This window comes from Sorex fumeus, unplaced genomic scaffold, assembly GCF_029834395.1.
Source record: "Sorex fumeus unplaced genomic scaffold, SorFum_2.1 ptg000010l, whole genome shotgun sequence".
Lineage (NCBI taxonomy): Eukaryota > Metazoa > Chordata > Mammalia > Eulipotyphla > Soricidae > Sorex > Sorex fumeus.
This window is the reverse complement of record NW_026606067.1, coordinates 34,815,910-34,838,442: the sequence shown is the minus strand read 5'-3', so window position 1 is coordinate 34,838,442 and position 22,533 is coordinate 34,815,910. Positions and strand designations below refer to the sequence as shown.

The window sequence follows — 22,533 nt, the reverse complement described above, 5'->3', positions numbered from 1 at the left end:
CAATGTAAAGATGGTTTAGCATATGCAATCAATTAATATAATGCACTGTTGCAATAATAAAAGAAACTAATCATATGATCATCTCACTAGATACATAAAAAGCATTAAACAAGAAAGGACATCCGTTATTATAAAAAATCATCAACAAACTGGGTATAGCGTGAACATACCTCATCCAAATAAAAACCAGAGTCAATATCAGACTTTAGGAAAAATTGTTTCCTCAAAGAAGTATCAAAAAGGGCAAAGAAGTATCAAAAAGCATCAATACTATTGTTCAACACATTATGAGAAATTGTAGCCAGAGAAATTTGAGAAGGGAATGAAGTTATTTAAATTCAAAAGGTAACACTACTTGTATATATTATTTCTTGAAAATCACAAAAACTTCAGTTTAAAGAAACTGTCGTAATAATAATAAATGAATATGACAAAGTAGCAGATTACAAAGTTGATATACAAAAATTTGTGTAGTTCTATATGCAATTAATATACTTACATAAAGATAAAACAGAAAAACATTGTCATCCCATTTAAAATCACTTCAAACAGATTTAAATTCCTAGGAATAAATTTAACCAAACAATGAAAGACCTACACAACACTATTGAAAGTAATAGAAGACATAAAGATATGGACAGTCCACAATTATAAATTAGAAAAATTAAAGTAATTTAAATGATTATGTCTAAAGTAATACAGGGATTCAATGTAACATATATCAATTTTCTAATAGCAGTCTTAACAAAAGCAAAACAAAATATCATGTTATTTATTTAAAATTACAAAAGACCCAAAATAGTAAAAGCAACACACAGTAGGAAAATTGTATGTCATTCTCTCAGATAACAGACTATCATAAATAAATTGAGTATAATAATCTCAGATAACTATACTACACTAAAAAAGAGTAGTAACTAAAATCACATGATATTGAACTCAAAAAAAAAGCACATGCATTATTGGAGCAGAACTGACAGTCTAGAAATAAACCCACATGTATATGGACAGTTCATTTAGACAAAAGTGCCAAGAACCAAAATCGAGCATTGAAAATATGTTTAATAATAGGTGCAACAAAAGAGAAAATGGATATCTAAATAAAAAACAATAAATCTGGGTCACTAACTAGTAGCATTCACAAAAATAAATTCAAAATGAATACTTGAAAGTAAGGATCAAAATCAAAACATACATAGAAAAAACCATAATCTTGGGGATTTGATTCTAATGGGAAGGTAAACAAAGCAAAAGAAATAACAAACACGACTACATCAAACAAAAGGGTTTCAATGAAAATGCATCTTATTCAGTGGGAGAAGATATTTGCACATCATATAATTGAAAAAGGATTAAAGGATTAATATCCAAATTAATAATACTTTATAAAATAAAATAAAAATCCTGATTTTTATTTTATTTTATAAAATAAAATAAAAATCCTGATTTTTATTTTATTTTATAAAATAAAATATAATAGTTCTTTTATTTTATAAAATAAAATAGTTCTGCTCCAATAATGCATGTGCTTTTTTTGAGTTCAGGGTGCATTGCCACGCAAGTGAAAACAGAGATAGACAAATGGGACTATCTTAAACTGAGAAGCTTTTGCTCCTCAAAAGAAATAGCGACCTTGTTGGTGGGAATGCCGACTGGTTCAGCCCTTTTGGAAAACAGTATGGACGATTCTCAAAAAATTAGAAATTGAGCTCCCATTTGACCCAGCAATACCACTCCTGGGAATATATCCCAGAGAGGCAAAAAAGTATAATCGAAGTGACATCTGCACTTTTTTATTCATTGCAGCACTGTTTACAATAGCCAGAATTTGGAAAAAACCTGAGTGCCCAAGAACAGAGGACTGGTTAAAGAAACTTTGGTACATTTACACAATGGAGTATTATGTAGCTGTTAGAAAAGATGTAAAGTAAAAAGGAAAGGCCCTCCCGTTGATCATCGATTTGCTCGAGCGGGCCCAGTAACGTCTCCATTGGAGACTTTGTTGTTACTGTGTTTGGCATATCGAATATATCACGGGGAGCTTGCCAGGCTCTGCCGTGCGAGTGAGATACTCTCAGTAGTTTGCCGGGCTCTCCGAGAGGGGCGGAGGAATCGAACTTGGGTCGGTCATGTTGGCTGCGTGCAAGGCAAACGCCCTACCGCTGTGCTATCGCTCCAGCCCTTAGAAAAGATGAAGTCATGAAATTTACATACAAGAGGTACTACATGGAAAGTGTCATGTTAAGCGAAATGACTCAGAAAGAAAGGGATAGACATAGAAAGATTGCATTCATCTGGGGAACATAAAGAAACAAAATAGGAGACTGACACCCAAGCATGGCCAAGATTAGTACCAGGAATTTTACTCCATGGCTTGGAGACCAACCACACATGCTAGGGGAAAAGGGAGCTCAGATAGAGAAGGGAACACCAAATAAAGGTGTTGGAAAGATACTACCAGGATGGGAGATGCATGTTGAAAGTAGACTATAGACCGAACATGATTGTTACTCAATGCCTCTTTTGCAAACACAGCACCCAAAAGGAGAGAGAGAACTAAAGGGAGTGCCCTGCCACAGAGGAGGGGTGGGATGGGGGGCATGGGGGGTTGGGAGGGATACTGAGATCATTGGTGGTGGAGAATGGGCACTGGTGGAGGGATGGTACTCGATCATTGTATAACTGAAACCCAAGCACAAAAACTTGTAAATCTACAACTGTACCTCATGGTGTCTCACTAATAAAAATGAAAGAAGAAAGAAAGAAAGAAAGAAAGAAAGAAAGAAAGAAAGAAAGAAAGAAAGAAAGAAAGAAAGAAGAAAGAAACAAAGAAAGAAAGAAGAAAGAAAAAAGAAAGAAACAAAGAAGAAGGAAAGAAAGAAAGAAAGAAAGAAAGAAAGAAAGAAAGAAAGAAAGAAAGAAAGAATTGGCAGGGTAGATCCCCTGAGAGATACTACAGGAATAAGGCACTTGCCTTGCATGCAGACAACCCAGGTCGAATACCCAGCATCATATATGGTCCCCCTTGTCTTGCTTGGGACCACTCCCTAGCACAAACAAATCCAGGAATAGTCCCTCAGCAGCTCTAGGCTTGGTCCCAAAACCAAAAGAAAGAAGGAAAAAGAAAAATGGGCAGAGATTTCAATAGAGTGATCTCCCAAAAAGACACGGATCATGAAAGCAAGAAATGAGTAGATGTTTATCATCTATTATATTAGGTGAATACAATTGAAAATAATAATAAAACCATTTCACAACTATGGTATTGCTATCACCCAAAAGATAAGAACAGTAAAGATCGTAGAAGATGTGAAGAGACTAGAACGCAATTCTTGTTTGTTTTTTGGTTTTGATTGTGATTGTTTTACTTTGAGGTCTCGCCAGTGGTACTGATGGCCACCAGTGCTTGGAAGCCATAGAGTGCTAGTGATCCTACTAGGGACCCTGTGCATGCCCCACAAACACTCCAGCCCTTTAGCATCTCCACACCCAAAGAAAAAAGAAGTTGGTGGGGATGTAAAGTAGATAACCGCGTGGATATTCATCAAAAAAGTATGAATAGAGATCTCATGCAATTTATTTTCATTTTTTTATTTTAATGAATCACCGTGAGATGCAGTTACAGACTTACAAACTTTCATGATTGCGTTTCAGTCAAACAATGTTCAAGTACGCATCCCTCCACCAGTGCCCATTCTCCACCACCAATGTATCCCTCCCCCTTCCCCTCCGCCTACTCCCACTGCTTCCCACCCCCTGCCTCTGTGGCTGGTATCTTCCCTCTTACTCTCTCTGTCCTTTTGGGTGCTATGGTTTGCAATACAGGTATCAAGCTGCCATCATACTTGGTCTGTAGTCTGCTTTCAGCACGCATCTACTATCCCAAGCAAGCCCTTCAACCATCATTTACTCAGGACTCCTTTCTCCATCCCAGCTACCTTTTCTCCCAGCACAGAGACCTCATGCAATTTAGTCATCCTGCTTTGCAGTATTTTCCCAAAGAATATGAAAACACTAATTTGAAGAAAAATATGTGCCATGTGTTCATTGAAGCATTATTTATAATAGCTAAGAGTTGAAAATAACCGAAGAATTCAATGGCAAAGAATTGGATAAAGATAATATGGTATAAATACACAATGAATGCTACTCAGTCACATAAATTGATAAAACTCTTCCTTACGTTCCAACATCAATGGACTTAGATAATATACTTAATGAATAAGTCAGATTGAGGAAGAAATATAAGGATTTCACTCAGATGTTGTAGAGAAAGAAAACAAGTGAATATATAAGTAAAATAACCTATTTGATATAAGATCAAATTAATAGTTCCAATGGTAAAGGGAATGGAGTTAGGCAATTTGCATAATATAGGTACTGAAGAGTTAGTACAGTAAAATAGAATAAGATTTTTAGTGGTGTATGTAATAGCATATAGTTAATTTTGACTTATAGTGATGCACACCTGAAACCTTTATGTTTCAAACCAGTGTAACTTCTTATTTTCTTTTTGGGTCACACTTGGCGATGCACAGGAGTTACTCCTAGCTTATGTACTCAGGAATTACTCCTGGCTATGCTCAGGGGACCACAGAAGATGCTGGGAATTGAACCCGGGTCGGCCGCGTGCAAGGCAAATATCCTACCCACTGTGCTATCACTGCAGCCCCAAGCCTGTGTAACTTTAACAAATTTTTTCTAGTGAAAAAAAGTTTAAGATATTTTTCAAATAAATATTTAGTGTTTTTATTTGTAATGCCACAAACTGTAAACTACTCTGATTCCCTTCGAACAAATATTATTCAGCAATTAAAAACTGAGGAATTGTTGATACACACAAAAACTTGGATGCATCTGGGAAAAATTATATGGAGCATAAAAAAGACAATCTTAATGGCTGTGGCTGTGAAGATTAGTTTGTTATGTCAACTTCGCAAGGCCATGGTACTCAAATATTTGGATAAATAAGTCTCTGGATGTCTCCATCAGGATGTTTTGGATGAAATTTACATTTAAATCTATGAATTTTGAGTAAGGCCAGTTGCTTCCCAGAATGTGGATGCAGCTCATTCAGTCCATTGTTCAAAATAACAAAAGGTTGACTTCCCTGAGCTAGAAGAAATTTTTCGTACTGGTCACTTCCAGGCTTTAAATGTTGTCTTTCCAACTGATTTCAATCAAAAATTAATATATATATAATAGATATACATATATATTAGCACACAAGGCTCAACCTGTAACAACATGTTAGTAATCTCTTATACAAAGTCTTAATGGCTCTAGGGCAAGATACAATGATTTTCACACATTTTCCTCTAAGAAAACTTTTTTGGGTCATTTTTATCATATTATTCACATTTATTCATAACAAAACAATACAAAATGAATCCTTTAGGACCTGCTTTGGGAGAAAGTTAGGGTGGTGAGAAAATTCAAAATAATGGTAGTGAGATGGTGTAATGGTGATGGAACCAGTGTTGGAATATTGAATGTAATAAATTATTGTGAACAACTTTATGAAAATTAATTTTTTAATCACTTGATCACTTGATAACCCGTTACTCATCGATTTACTCTAGCGGGTGCCAGTAGCATCTCCACTCATCCCTGTTGTGTGTTAGCATAGCCCAATGGCATCTGCTCGTTCTAGGAACATTCAGAGCCTCAAACCAATCATTCAGGGTCTTGACGAAGAAGTCTGACCAACTTGTAGGTGGAAGTCCACGCGATCTTTTGACCTCCAGTGGAATACAGTCAGTAATGGCTCTAGTCCAGCGGTTGTCTGTAAACCTCATTACGTGTCCAGCCCATCTGATTTTTGATGCCTTGGCAAATGAGACAGCATCCCATTTTCAATAAAATAAATTTTATTAATAAAATAAATAAATGTATAAATGTGACCTTTCTCTACAGTTACGGTTTCTTAAAGCTAGCTCTCTCTCTCTCTCTCTCTCTCTCTCTCTGGACAATGATGGATTAATGCATGGGTGGATGTATGGATGTATGGATGATAGATGGATTTGATACACAAGCACACAAATATCTGAATCTCAGCTACTGTCTTCTCTCCCACTCCGATTGGCTCCACTCCTGCTCTGCTGGCCCTTTCAAAACACAACAGCCAGAAGTATTTATAAATTAAGCCAGGCCACACCACCAGTTGCTTACCCCAACCAAGCCAACATTCCTAATACATCTGGAGGCAGGGTATCTTAGAATACTTTCAATTCCAAGATGCTAAAAGGCTTTGAACCCTCCACTTTGGACTCAATTCCTTCGGCTCCCCAGAGCTACCGTGGCACTTCCCCCAAACTCCCCCTTCAGAGAAGAATCAGGCACACTGGGGTAGCTGCTTCTTCTTTCCTGGCATTTACAGAGAAGGGGGTAAAAAAGCAACAACATGAGTTTCTCATTTCATCAATGGAAGGAAAATAAAGACACTAGAAAACACTGTCTTTGTAAACGCTTACTGCTTGGTGCTATCAGTATCTACAAGATTATTGTAATCAAGAAGGACTGGGAATGTGACGTGAGGATTCCAAAGTGTGAAGTCAAAAGAATCCCCAGGCGAGCAGGTTCTCCCCGCCCCTTGGGGTCAAACGGACAGCGCAGGCGCCTGCCAGCTGCAGCTGGACTCTGTGCCCCACACCTGGGATAGAACCTTCTCTCCCCAGGCTCCATCCGTCAGCGCAACCGCTGCTGAAACGCTTGGCTTCCACCCTGGAAAGAAATCAAGCTTCAGTCCACCTCTGATTGGTGCAGAGCCGACTCATTCCTTAGCAGGAGTCCAAAAAGGGAGACTTGGGTGAAAACCTGAGGAAGCGGTGGGTCGAGGTCCTGCGTCCCTTGCTAGTGATGGAGCGCGCACAGACAGCGGATCTGATCCTGGAGAAGTTCAAGGCGCTTCATCCTCAGATCATACCCCATCTCTGGAAAGGAAAACTCAACAAAGGTTGGTAAACAGCCCAGAGTAGCTCTCATTTTTCACAGCCGCACAAAGACCCTACTTCAGTGACCTGTCACTGGGAAATGATGGCTGAGGGATCCTGGCTTGATTAGAGACTCCGACAACTGCCATGCACATCACCTGGCCAAACTGCACAAAGCTACCTGCTTTAAAGTCTAGTTCCAAAGCTGCTCCCCAAAGCACACCTCTACCACGGAGAGCGCTTCATTTATGTTTGAACAAGTTAATCTGTGTACAGTGCTGAGAGCAGCACCTGGCATCCAGCAAGCACTCAATAAAGATTAACTACCCTTGCTACTAGCATTCGTTCATGCTTTTCTACTAAGGAATTGCCTTGTTGTGTCTTTGCATTTTCATTTGCCTCTCCTTAAACCTAATGGCTTCTAAGTGATGTGTTTATCTCATTCATCTCAGAGTCTGCAGCTGTGCAGGAGCTCAATAACTGTTTATGGTTAAATTGAATTATTTACTCAGGTGCTTTGCCTCACAGAGGTGTACAAATGAAGGAAGGTTGGTGGAATAAAAGGCAAGTGACAAATCTGAGTCTCCTTTTCCTTCTGGCTCTCTCACTTCAGAACAGTTATTTTTGCTGCGCTCTGTGGCATCCGCCTTATTGGGAACAAGTTCCAGTTGAAGCTCAGTGGAACCAGTGACCCAGGAGGCCAAGCACAGTTCAAGTTCACCCATTTTGATAACTCCTGGGTCCCGCAGAAACTGCAATTGTGGACAAAGGACACATAGAAGACCTGAACTTAAGCCATGTGAGCAGAGCATTTATTTGTTGGAGCCACACTGGCTCTAACAAATTACCTCTTGATCAATAATAATAACAGTAACTAGATCAGTAACAACCACAGTTATGCACTATATTGAACATTATATTATTTATTTATTTATGCTTTTTGGGTCACACCTGGCAATGCTCAGGGGTCACTCCTGGCTCTGCACTCAGGAATTACTCCTGGAGTTACTCAGGGGACTATATGGGATGCTGAGAATCAAACCTGGGTCGGCCACATGCAAGGCAAATGCCCTATCCTCTGTACTATAGCTCCAGCCCTATATTAAATAATACTTTTTAAATTAATATTAATAAAACATTTTAAATAATACTTTTTGGATTATTCGGTGGGGGGGGTGGAGTGAGTGGTGTGGGTCACATCCAGGAATGCTCAGGGCTTACTCCTGACACTGCGCTCAGGAATCATTCCTGGTAGTGATCAGGGGACTATATTGGATGCTGGGAACCAAACCCAAGTCATCCTTATGTAAAGCAAGTATCCTGCCCCCTGTACTGTCTCTCCAGCCCCTCTGCTGAACATTTTAATTTATTACTACAGTTAATCCACTCAGAAAGTGTGTATTCTACTATTTTATGTTATCAGATGACCGAATAAGGCAGAGAAAATCACAGTAAGTCACTGGTTTACTATCAGAAAAACACTGAAGTTCAAACCCAAGTCCACAACTCTCAAAGGCTCACTCAGATAGCCACTGACACCTACAATGACTCAGACTGCACAGCCCAGCTCTAAAGCACCAACTTGGTGGGAAGACGGTGGTGTGTGTCCTTACCCCTGTCTTTTCTTAAGTTCCCCACAACATAGAATGCCAGCCGCAGTGTGACACATCTTCTACAAAATATTTCAAATATTTCTCTTTCACCCTATGCTCAGTTATGCCACCGTTAGCACATGCCTTAATCAGGTCTTGTAATTTAACACAAAGAAAACTGCTCCCATTTTCTTTCCTGGTGAAACAAAGGCATTAAAACCACCAGTCATTGAGGGAAAGCATTTATTGATTGGATTTCCATCAATAGTCATAGTCTCTAAGATTAGACTTGGACTTTTAGGCTTTGCTCCTCCTCTCATAATGTATAACTAGAGAAAACCTGGAGACGGACAGGCACAGGCTGACCAGCCTGCAAGTGGCTCGGACTCTACAGGACTTGGAAGAAGAAGAGGATATTCCCCACTCACAAAAATGGCAGAAGATAAGGTAAAATTGCCTTACATTCACTTTGACTCTGACTTTGAGGCGATTCATAAGGTGGATACCATTAAGTTAGTGGGCACATGAGGGTCTGGGGTTTTGGGTGAAACTACCCCAGAACCAAATGCTTCTTTTTGCTTGGCCAAGTTACAGTTAATTTAACTGTTAAAGATTTTTTATTTCTTATTTAGTTACTGAGGTTTTAAGGATATTTGTTCAGAATTTCTGACTAATCTGTGTGTTTCTCAAGTGATTCCACATAATCTAACATATGATGAATTTGGTTTAAAGGACATATTTCTAAGGGGCTATATTTTAAAGGCAGACTAACTAGAGTTGCCTAATAAAAACTTTTTGAAATCTCAAAAATGTCAATGTATGAGAAATAAGAAGTGGGCAAATTAAAGGAAACTAAGAAAAACTGAAACCAAATACAAATGATTTCATGTGAAAGGAAGAGAGAAATAGCTCTAAAGGACAGTAGGAATAGATTATAACTTTTGAAAATTGATTGATTACTAAATATTAGTGTATCTATCACATTTCTGTAAAAGAAATAACTTCAAAATGCTCTTGTAAGTTAAAGTTTGCAACTCAGAGCAAAGTAACACAAATATCTGCAATTTATTTTCAGATGCTTCAGCCAGAGCAATGCACATATAAACACACAGACACACAGTTACATATTGCTCTAATTCTCAATGAATATTGAACATAGTGAAAATGTTAGTCTACTACTCTTGCAGTATATATGTAGATAAGATACTTTTCAAATTTTAAAAAAAATCTTGAAAATAGGAGAGAAGGTGTGATTGTCTCTTCAAAATTTCCCCAAACTGTGATGATCCACCTATACACACAATACAACAAATTGGTAACTCTATGTCCAGTTAGAATCCAGTTGGTAATTCTGTGCTCCAGTTAGAGACCTATAAACGCTAATCTGTAGCATTCTTTCAAGTCAGCAAGTGACAAGGTTGGGAACATGGGCTTTGTGAATAGCTGAGATTAGATCTGGGGCTGTAATGATAATACTTACCTGCTCTAAGAACATAGTTTTTACTTAACTGAGTTTTTAATCACCAAAAAAGAAAAGACAATTTGGAATATAGTGTAAGGATATGATGTGGAATAAAGAGGGATTGGAATCATTCTTTATGGTCTGGAAGTAACTAAATGAGATAATATTAAAGATTTAGGTGACATTTTAATGTCAAGTATTTGCATAGTATATATTTAAAGAACGAAATAAGACTTAATGCTTTCATGTACAGTGCTGATAATTTCATGTACTATCGTGAATATTATTGGGGACATGTGAAAAGTTGACAGGTAGCAACTTTTCAAATAGGTTGCCTCCAAATAACCAAATGTGTGGCAGCCAGCTCTTAGAACCTAGGATAAAGCTAAAGTAATTGAAAACAGACAATTTAAAAACAAACATTGATTTAATGGTTATACAGATGGTACGTTGTCTTGGAAAATTATAAAGTTAAATTTAAAGGTTGAAGAGATACCACAGCATACAGAGGGTAAGTCATTTGCCCTGCATGCAGCAAAGTCCAGCCAAATCCCCAGCACATGCAGTTCCTGAAGCAACGCAGATAGTTACTCCTGAGTATAGTGCCAGAAGTATCCTTGAGCTATTATGGTCCCAAACAAAACACAAAAATTTAAAACACATTGGAAAAGCAAAGGTAATGTGTTTGCCATGTTTCCTGGCACATAGGCAGTGCCCAAGGTCAGTTAGAGCTATCATTAAATTCCAAGGGGCATTAAGATATCATGCTGCAGGACTTTTCTTGAGAACCAGGAAATCTATAATGGTTGGATTGGAAAAGAACAGAAACTGATGTAAAGCATAATGTTGCTGTTTAAGACTAAATGTCAGAAGACGACTCTGTACATGCTTATAAATAGGCTGTAGAAGGGACTGGAGATCTGTTTCACCAATGAAAATATTTAAGATGCTACACCAGATTCTCTAAGGTCTTTTACAGATTGAAAAGTCTATAACTCGACAGGCCTCTGGGCTTTTTCAAAGTTGAGTGCAAGATCACCTTTGGGTTGGTATTTGGAAGGTGGTTGAGGAAAGGAAATAAGTTTCTCCTCCCTACCTATGAATGAGAAGCTGATGCAAATCTGACTTTTGTTTGTTTAGCTGTGTGAGTTAAGAACAACAGCTAGGGTTTCCAGTAGTGTATCTGCATTTATCAACTGTGTGTGTTGGGAAACCACTTAATCTCTGAACCTTGACTTCCTCTCTTCTAAAATGACAATGATTAAGTATACTTACGTGAAGATCATTGGGGATGTGTGAAAAGCTGGCAGGTGGCAAGTTTTCAAATAGATTGCTTCCAGATAGGAACCACATCTGCTCCAGTCATCTTCTTTGTCCAAACTGTTGTGAAGTTCTGTATATTCAAGGAAATACTACTCTGTCACTTAAAACCATGTTGAAACCATGCCTTTTGGGAGAAAATGAATGGAATTTGAAGTGATTATGCAAAGTGAAATGAGGAAGTGAAAGACAATTACAAGACTGATACACCCATATATGAACTATGAATAACCAAAGCAAATGAATTGAAATCTTAAAAAAAATATGAAACCCAATAAAAAGTATGCTACTTATCAGAGGGAAAGAGATTTTGATTTGATTTTTGTTTTGATTTTTGCTTTTTGTACGACATCCAGCAGTACTCAGAACCTTCAGCTCTGTAATCATGAATCACTCCTGGTGGGCTTGGGGTACCATATGGGATACTGGGGATTAAAACCAGGTAAGCTGCATGTAAGACCTTACCTGGTGTACTGTCTCTGCCTCCCCAGTAGAGGTATCATTTTGGTGGTGGGATGACACTGCAACTTTGGCAGTAGGTGGGATTGAGTAACCCCTACAAACATATAGAAGTAAAACTATATCGCTGATATTTTATAGTATTGTTAAAAAATATTTTAGTCAACGTAAATTAAAAGTCCCCTATATACTTCAAGTTGCTATTTTTGCTATCTCTATTATATGACAAAATAATATTTCTATAGTAATGAATTAGAGCAACTTGTTTGGAAAGTCATGAGGCAAAAGCGTCAAAGATTATCTGCTTGAAAAATTAGATTTTATTTTATTCAGAGTAATGTATGACTTGCTGTTACTTAAATCATGCATTTGGAGTGGCAGAAAAGGGCTGATAGGGGGCTGGAGCGATAGTACAGCGGGTAGGGCATTTGCCTTGCACGCGGCTGACCCAGGTTCAATTCCCAGCATCTCATATGGTTCCCTAAGCACCGCCAGGAGTAATTCCTGAGTACAAAGCCAGGAGTAACCCCTGTGCATAGCTGGGTATGACCCAAAAAGAAAAAAGAAAAGGGCTGATAAAGATTGTACAGAACTGGGGCCAGAGCAATAGCACAGCAGGTAGGGCATTTGCCTTGCACGTGGCCTACCCAGGTTTAATCTCCTGCATCCCATATGGTCCCCCGGGCACCATATGGAGTAAATGCTGAGTGCAAAGCCAGGAGTAACCCCTGAGCATTTCTGGGTATGACCCAAAAATCCCCCCCAAAAAAAAGATTGTACAGAACCAAATCTGCTGCAGTTGCCACTTATGCTCAGCTTTTATTTTTGTAATACTCACGTTCTCCATTGTTATGAGTACTGATTGAATTTTTATAATTTGAATTGTTTTAAATTTTTATAATTTAAATTGAATTGTTCTTATGTCTGGTGGGAGAGAGAGGAGAAAACCAGGAAAGAGAGGCCTTTAGGGAAAGGACAGACACCAAGTCTTTGGAGATTCTATCATAAGAAAAAAAAAAAAGAAGTTGCAGGAATGAAACTGAGTGAGTCTATTGTAGCCCTAAATTTAGTTGTTCTTCAGCTCATAGATAGAATAGCAATTGTGCAAACTTTGTCTTGTTTGGATTTCTGTTCAGAGACCTCTCAGAAGTTTTGTATGTGTAGATAAGGAAGGAAACTTCCGTGGTTGGTAGTGTCATTGGAATTGGCAGGTGTTTGGTGGTTTGTCTTCAGCATCAAATTTTCAGCTTTTTTTTTTTAGCTTAGAAAGATTATAATCCTAGGTTTTCAGTTGTGCTTGTCTTTTGAATATCTGTGTATTAACCATGAGTTAGAATGCCAGATAACAAAATATTCAAAAGCATAGACTGAGAGCTCAACAAAGTAGTTATCTTAAAAAAAATACAGCTGTCTATGTGGTTCAGTGGTAAAGTGACTGCTTCATATTTGCGGGGTCCTGGTTTCAGTCCTTATCACATAAAATATAAATAGATAAAATAGGGATACTAATAATGGTATCATGAAGAGTGTCATTGGCAAATAATGATCCTAAGATTCCACAACCTCATCCCCTACTATGATTAATGTCACTTTTCCTGGCAAAATAAGATTATGGACTTGGAGATAGGAAGATTTTCCTGGATTATCCAGATAAGCCAAATGTTATCCCGCAAAATCATGCAAGGGAAGAAACTTCCTTGGCTGTGTCAAAGTCAAAGAAATGCAACATAAGAATTTGACTAACCATTTTTGGTTATAAAGTTGAAAGAACGGTACCAAGAGAATGGAAATCAACATGCAAAACACGTTAATTTCAAGATGATTCTTACCAGAGTTCTGACATACAAGAACAAAAGGAAATTTGTATTATATAAGCCTCTGCTTTGTTTATTATTCATTATAACTACTAGAGAATACTAATACAGGGAATGAGATGATACACATGTAGCAATGAGCAGACATAAAACTAGCATAAATATTCTATATTGATCTTAAACTGTTGACATTTTATCTGACATCAATTGTTCTGATTGTGTGGCAAAAATTAGGGAAGTATGTTAAAGCCATTTCAAGTATGTTAAAACCTCTTTCCCCTCACTATTGCTGAGTTACTATTTGCAAATAGAACAAAATTCCAGTCCTTGGAAAGAGCTGAAGAGAAACGATATTTGAGGAGAAACCACTGAGTCACTGAGTGATCACTGTGCAGTTACAATTTAGAAAATAATTCAGAATCTCTGGGAATCCTCAATAAGGTGTTTGTGTATACATGTACACATGTACAAGTGCATCTTACATATAAAATACCTATATATCAATAAATGGTTTATATAATTATATGCTGGAAATTATATATTACACAGAAACTAAAATTAATGGCATATATTATGCATCATTTAGAGAATAATATTTCTATTTTTTGGATCAGCTTTGAAATCCTTTCTTTCAGCGAAGCAAGTTACTGGTGGGAAAGTCTACAAGGATGCCACCTGCAGCGAATCCTAAATTAGTGAAACAGAGGGAGCTTTATAAATTTTAGGGGCTGGAGCGATAGCACAGCAGGTAGGGCGTTTGCCTTGCAAGTGGCCAACATGACTGACCCGAGTTCGATTCCTCCACCCCTCTGGAGAGCCCAGCAAGCTACTGAGAGTATCTTGCCCACACGGCAAAGCTTGGCAAGCTACCCATGACGTATTCAATATGCCAAACACAGTAACAACAAAGTCTCACACTGGAGACATTACTGGGCCCACTCGAGCAAATTGATGAACAATGGGAGGACAGTGACAGTGACAGTGACAGTTCCTACCCCAGAGAGGCCAATTCTGTAGTAGGTACCTCACAAAGTGACGTGGAGAACAAATTCTCCAAGGACATTTTCAGAACCGTGAGCTTCAATAATCCAAGGACTTTTACTCCCTGAGAAGTGTCATAATACAAATTTTGTTGTTGATGAGACAATAAAATATGATCTCCAGCATGACTGAGGAGTATATTTTTCTGATTGATTAGCTATTCTGCACACTGTGTAAGGGTATTTACTCATTAGTGAAAAATTAAAGATTCTATAAGAGAAATTGCATGGGTCATACATATGATAATAAGTATCAGACTGATAACTGGAATTGATATTCATCTGATTCATTACTTCTCTATCTCTCTATCTCTCTCTTTCCTTTCTTTCCTTCCTTCCTTCTTTCTTCTTTCCTTTCTGTTTTGGGACCACACCCAGTTCAGGTCTTACTATGCTCATTCATTCTCTCTTGGCTGTGACTGTGTTCAGACAAGTATATTTAGTTCTTTGGATGGAACCAGACCAGCTGCTTGCAAGGCAAGCAACTTAAATCATATACTATCTCTCTAGCCCACAATTTGTTCTTCCATTCAGCAAAGTTTTACAATATCCCATGTTATTTACTTAAATTTAAAAATCATGTAATTATTCATGGAATACTTTTTATAAAGTCTAATTCTTTAAATGAAAGAAATACCACTCTTGCCTCTCTTTCCAACCTTATGTTTTATGTCGTGTAGCATCCAATTCTTCTTTGTTCTTCAAGAAAATATTTTATGAAATACATACATATAATATGCCTAAATCAAAGAATACTTGCTACAGCACTGTCTGTAGCACTGTTCTCCTGTTGTTCATTGATTTGCTTGAGCAGGCCCAGTAACATCTCCATTCTGAGACTTGTTGTTATTGTGTTTGGCGGATCGAATACGGCTTTGCCGTGTGGGTGAGATACTCTTGGTAGCTTCCTGGGCTCTCCGCGAGGGGCGGGGTAATCAAACCCGGGCTGGCCGCATGCAAGGAAAATACCCTATCACTGTGCTATCGCCCCAGCCCATAAAGGCCTATAGCACCACGCGGTCTCCCATCCAAGTACTAACCAGGCCCGACCCTGCTTACCTTCTGAGATCAGATGAGATCCGGACCGTTTAGGGTGGTATGGCTGTAAACAAGGATACTCAAGCTTTTAAAAACATGAGATTTTGAAGCTTCCATTTCTACTTCAGATTAGGTCAGTGCATAATAATATCATCATTGCTTTCAATTGTTCATAATATGTTCTATGTATTGTTATGCATTTCCATTTGGCATTTCCTGTTTATAGACATTACTATTCTTTCTATGCATTTTGATATTACACATACACAATGCCACAGCAAATATTTTTGTATGTGTTTTGCATACATATGATTTTCTAAGATGGCTGAGCATGTAATTATGAGTTGATGAGAATGATTTCTCTGCCCCCTTTTTAACTGTTCTTTGTAGCTGCACTGACTTTGATAATGAGATAATATTCTCTAATCCACAACTGCTTTCAATTCAATACAAATTCTGAACAGGTCTACTTACTTGAGTCCACCTAATGTGGATCATGGTAAATGCTGTATCTTAGAAGATTTTTGAAGTGTTATTATACATAGCAATATCTGAGCAAACTCCCCATCTGTGTCATTGATGTTTTATTTTTGTATTTTATTTCCCCCTGTGATACAAATGACAAATACAAAGTTTTTATCTTTAGTTTCCTTTAGTGAGCAGCAATTCTAGTTTTTCCAGAACTCCCAGCTGAAGTGTGAGGGGGTTGTGAGAAACTGAAGTTGCCTACTGTTCTCTCAACTGTGTTCTACTCTCCACAGGTCACCGGGACTTTGGTTTTCACTGTGTTTACCATCATGCTGAGTTCCTTCCAGTTTGGATATGACATTGGTGTTATCAATGCACCTCAACAGGCAAGTGACGCATATATATGAAAATCTCTTCCTGGCAATTTCTCTCTGTATCAGATAAATAGACATACATTCCTTGCTTATGGAGTAACCCCATCCCTCTGTCAGATACCGAATGCGTGGCTCTAAAGCTGATTAACTTGACCTTGAGTCCACTTTACAACTCTCACTCGAAATTAAAGGGCAATAAATAAGTCTTAATCTCAGACTCTGCTGTTTGCTGCGCTCAGGAAAAAAAAAAAAACCTCATGCTAGGGAACTATGTGACTAGAGATGACTTAAGAGAAAACATAGGCATTTATTTCATTCTGTGTATATTTGTTGATCACCAACTCACTATAAATCAGACATTTTAGCATCTGCCCTCCACGATTACAATATTATTGTACCTCTTTTTAGGCCTGAATAAAAAAATTTAGGTCTTTTTTAAAAAATGGAGGTAGATAGAGAAAAAATCAAAAGGAATTAGAGAAAAAATAAATTAAAAAAAAAACAAACAATTCATTCAGAAAAATCATGCATGGGATCTTACTCCAAATTAAACCACCAAGGACTTGGGGTCCTTGCATAGGTGATCCAATGTAAAATAATACAAAACTTTTAAATTATGATCAAGAAGGACAATCAAGTTTATATTTTCTTCATGGTGACTATTTGGCATTTATTTAAATAGGAAATCATTTCTATTATTTTCTCACTTATTGTAGTCTCTACTTAATATCCAGTAAACAGAGAGGAGAGGAAAGTCATTCTTAGTCAGTACGTGGCAGAACCAGGACTTAATTCCTTTACTGTAATTCAAATTGTCAGGATCTGGATTAGTTTCTTGTTTCTCTTTCATGTTTAGCCATGATGACTGGGGAGGGGTGACAAAGGGAAGAGGACAAGACTTTATGTGTCTTATAGAGACCCTTCCTCTTTCATCAACTTCTCTTCCAACTCTGGAATCCAAGGAAATATAAGACACTGTCAGGTACGACTGTGTACTGGCCACAGGCCAGCACTAAAAAAGGATTGCTCTTTGAGCCCAAATATGTGCACTGGTTAAATAGCAGGTGTCACCATGAGGGTGGCAAGCTTTGTGAAGGTTGAAGGGATTTAGGAAATAATGAATGCTAGGATTGGGGGTGGGAAAGGTGGGGGTCTTATTTTTTTCCATGGTGATGACATGGACTAATGTAGCAGACTTCCTGAGTCCTGTTTCTTACGACCTAATTTGCCATTGATAAAGCCTTTCCTCCTTCTGAAAGATTGTTTCACATTTTAATTAGAAGCATTCTCTTTAGTCTTATAAAATTAATCTAAGATTTCCCTTCATTCTACAACCAGTTCTCGAATCTGAAAGCATAAATCTCCCTCTGACTTCTAGCATAGTACCTCTTCCCTCAGTATTTAAAGAGCTGCTTAAACATATCTCTGCAAAGAATAAACAATTCATCTCATTCAAGTTTTTTTTCAGAATGATTTGAGGGTATTAGAAACGTTCGTATGATTACACAAACCATACTGCACGTGGTCTGCTGCAAAAAGTTTTATGCTTTTAAAAAAAACTACCTATAGTTATTCTAAACTAGGAAAAACAGCTGGGAACAATTCATTCCAGACCTTTTTCTAATGTGTCGTCTATAAAGAGTACCTTTTTTTTTTTCAGTCATAAGAGTTGATTCCCTTTCCTTCTCATTGTACTGACTGTCACCTACACTTTGTCCTTGTTGGGCAACCTAAACTACTACCTTCCAAGTCCATGTCAGAGTCCTTCAACTCAGTATTGCTCAACAGTGACTAAATTCTTACTGCAAAGAATGAGCTGGAGAAAAGAGTCAGATGAATGGGCCTTTAACTAATTACAGTGCATATAACCTTTATACCTGAATATGATTGTGTGATATTCCGACTTGAACATCGTGTGTTCTATTACCCACTGAGCTCTGGGAGGACCTTTAAGTGTTGTTGTTTTGGGGCCACACACTGCTATGCCTGGGACTTGTTCCTGGTTCTGGACTCAGGGGTTGCTCCTGGCTGGGCTCTGAGGGAACACCATATGTGGTGCGAAGGATCAAGTCCTGCTTGGCTGCTTGCAAGGAAAGTGCCTTACATTCATTTATACGATCTCTCCCAACCCTAGAAACTTCTTTCTGGTATCACATTTTCTCAGAGTTTATGAGCTGTTCTCTTTTCCTTTTGTAGTTCATCAAAAGACATTCTTTCTCCCTTTTCTCTGAGTACCAGAAGTTCATTACTAAATTGAAGCTTACTTCTAGCAAAGATAACACATTCAGTGTTCAAATTTTGTATAGGAAGTTAATTTGGGTTTCATCTTATTTTCCCAATCTTTTTTTCCCCACAAATCCACTTTTATACTTCTATTAAAATATTGCCTCAGCTTATTTAAATTCTAGGAAACTATTTACTTGCAGGATACTATTCTATTTAAATAGGTGCCAGCACTTAAACTTTCAATTTGAAGACTCTTATATATTAAATATATATTGACATGTATCTGGATTCTCCTTAAAACTTAAAGGTCACATAACAGACACTAGTCTCACATCGTGACCCATTAGATGACCCATATGCTCTCCAGGGCCATAATGTGACACCCTCAATGGCAGAGGATTTTTTGGGGAGGGAATCACACCCGGCAATACACAGGGGTTACTCCTGGCTCTGCACTCAGGAATTACTCCTGGTGGTGCTCAGGGGACCATATGGGATGCTGGGAATCTAACCCAGTTGTCCATGTGCAAGGCAAATGCTTTACCCGCTTAGCTATCGCTCCAGCCATCTACATGGCAGAGGATTTTGTTCGTTCTTCTAATCAGACGCTTCTGCTGGCTTCCTTCCCTTTCTGTCCCTTTCCTGCTGGCACTGGAATTTGGGGCCTGTTTTATAAGCAATGGTCAACTGTAAATAAATGCATTTGTGTGTATAGCACATTTAAGTGGTCTTATTTAAACACCTAAAATCACTCTAAAGAGAGTTCTGAAAATATAGATGATTATTTGAAATATTGGAGCTACTATTCTTTATTTTCTTTCCTCAGATAATAATATCCCATTATAGACATGTTTTGGGTATGCCACTAGATGACCGAAAAACTCTCATCAGCTATGCTTTCAACAGTACAGAAGAATTTCTGCCTACAGACTCAAACGTAGTGCGTTCAACACCGGCTGCTGAAACTGAGGAAGAGACAACAGCCTCTTCTGGCATTGTCATCATGTTCTGGTCCCTTTCAGTATCCATCTTTGCCATTGGTGGAATGATTGCATCCTTTTTTGGTGGATGGCTTGGAGACAGACTTGGAAGGTATGTAAATCTCAGAAATGGGCAGAGAAACAGAAATTTTTCTATTTGGAGGTTGCCAGAACTTGTTTAGAAAAAACAAAAAACAGAAATGTTCCTTTTGGGGAAGAGTTTTAGAGTGCTTTTTACAGCTAGGGTATTGTTAGGTCAAATAATGGAGAAAGGTTTTGGAATTATTTTCTTAATAGCAGAAGCATTTACGAATAAAAATTAAGTTTAACACGTATTTCTAGATACTCTTTTCTGCCTTTGTAAGTTACAAAACCTATTAGAAAATTGCTCTATGGTTAACTCAGTAATGTAATAGAAGATCCAAGACTAGAATTTCCTTTTTATTTTGAGATTTTTATACATTATATTTTCATAAAGTAGTTCACAATAGTTCATTACAGATAATATTCAAACACACACTCAACAAGCAAGCATCTTCCCACCACAATAAGAGGGAAGTGTGTAAAGTTTATTGATTTCATTCTGGGGCCCTTTAAACCTGTATATTAGAGAATACAAACAAGTACGTTAAACCCAAACACTTGTGTGTTGCTTTAGGTACGTCAGTGGGCTAGAGTATAAGAGATCGCCCGGTCGCAATGCTGGTGGCACTCCAGGAAAAACTGTGTCACTCTCTTCAAGGAGCTTTGTTTTATAATCTCTGGATCTTGGCTGTTGATGAGATTACATGCCGCTGGGGGCAGATTGTGGGTATGACTGCCAAGCTACTGGAAAACTGAGGATCTGGGTGGAGGAGGTCCAGTTCCGATCTGAGCAGGCTTGGAGATCTCAGCCACGGGTCCCGCATACCTCAGTTCGTCCAACAGTAGAATTTCTAACATAGGGATCAATTGTTTCCTTCACGTATCATTGCATTTGTCAGACAAATACATTTCCATTTTCTTCTGGGGGTGTAAGTGGACTTCCTGGTCGTCCCAGAGTCCCCAAGGAACACTCCCAGTAATACATAGTCTGGCAGAGAGGGTCTGAGAGATTCAGTGTTCTGACATCAATGCAGTGCTGGGATCATCGAGACGAGATCCTGCAATATGGGAAGAGCCTGGAATGCTGAGGCTAGAATTCAAGGCCTTGAGCAAGCCCAGCAACCCAGCCCTTTGACCTATCTTCCCTGGCCTGGATTTTTATTCTTAAATTAGAACTTGGCTTTTGAATCAGTTAAGTCCTAAAGATAAATCAATATACTCAACTCCAAATTGTCTAGTGTACTCAGCTTACGGTATCTTGCTGTTGCTGCTATTATCTCAAACCTCAGTTGGTGTTCCTGATGAGGACCCCCCCCCAAAAAAAAACCAGTAGAGCAGGTAAGGTTCTTGCTATACATGAAACCTACTCCAATTCAGTCCCTGGCATTGCAGATAGTCCCCAGAGTATAACCAGGTGTGATCTCTCAACACAGAGCCAAGACTAAATCCCGAGCACTTTAGTTATGACCACATGTTTCTCCCCAAAACAAACCCTCACCCTGTGATGTGAATGGCACCGTCATTTCTCTACACAGCCTTACATACTCTCAATTCAATCCCCCTGGAAAATAATAGAATTAGAAAAGAAGTGGTTGTTCCTTTAGTTTAATTTTTTGATTTTTGAGTCTGTCTTCCTGTTTATGAATCACCTTTTCTGATGATAAAAATAACAGAGACAGAGAGATAGTACAGCAGGTAAGGCACTTGCCTCACACACAGCCTACCCATATTTGATCCCTAGCACTGCATATGGGTCCCCAAACACTGCAAGGGTAATCCCTGAGCACAGAGCCAGAGTAAGTTCTGAGCAACACTGGGTATTACCCAGAAACAAATATATATATATATATATATATATATATATATATATATATGTAGATACATATATATGGGCTGGAACAATGGCACAGCAGATAGGGCGTTTGCTTGCAAGCGGCCAACATGGCCGACCCAAGTTCGATTCCTCCGCCCCTCTCGGAGAGACCAGCAAGCTACCAAGAGTATCTCGCCCGCACGGCAAAGCCTGGCAAGCTCCCCGTGGCGTATTCAATATGCCAAACACAGTAACAATTGTCACAACGGAGACGTTACTGGGCCCGCTCGAGCAAAGCAATGAACAATGGGAGGACAGTGACAGATATATATATATATGTATATATGTATATATGCATACGTATATATAATGAAATTTTAGAAAATGCAAAATTTTTAAATATAGAAATGGAATCGATAATACTACTTTACATATACACATATGTTACATATATATAATGCCTTAATAATTCTGAATTTTTTTAGCTTTTATAATTTTTACTTTGAAGTATAATTTTATCTTTTGGTTATTTACAGTCTGATGAGTTCTTGTACTGTTGCTTTTATATAATGACTATACAAAGTGTTCTTAACAAGTAGCAGAAAATTCAAATTTTATTCTTCTGATTTGGAAGGAACTTTTCTCTATCACAGAAGTAAATAGTCAGATACTCACATTTTTATCAATGTACCGGTTTCCAGTTGAACTTTAGTTGTTAACAAACTTTAACAGTTTATTAAGCATGATCTGTAGTTAATATATTGATTTTAATTATTTAAAAAATTGAAAAAATCATTTTAATTTGTGCACTGAATGCACTGTCCTCCCACTGTTCATCAATTTGCTCAAGCGGGCCCAGTAACATCTCCATTGTGAGACTTGTTGTTACTGTGTTTGGCATATCCAATAGGTCATGGGTAGCTTGCCAGGC

The 22,533-nt window shown here is 38.1% G+C and overlaps 1 protein-coding gene across 1 annotated transcript in view; it reads left to right on the top strand.

Moving 5' to 3' along the window:
• Positions 1 to 8,841: 8,841 nt before the first annotated feature.
• SLC2A2 (solute carrier family 2 member 2) overlaps positions 8,842 to 22,533 on the top strand; it is a 37,171-nt gene continuing 23,479 nt past the window's right edge. The window contains exons 1-3 of the mRNA XM_056110726.1: positions 8,842 to 8,971; positions 16,419 to 16,511; positions 19,552 to 19,817. Of these exons, the coding sequence (XP_055966701.1) occupies positions 8,957 to 8,971; positions 16,419 to 16,511; positions 19,552 to 19,817 (374 nt within the window). The 5' untranslated portion in view covers positions 8,842 to 8,956. The remainder of the gene's footprint in view (positions 8,972 to 16,418; positions 16,512 to 19,551; positions 19,818 to 22,533) is intronic.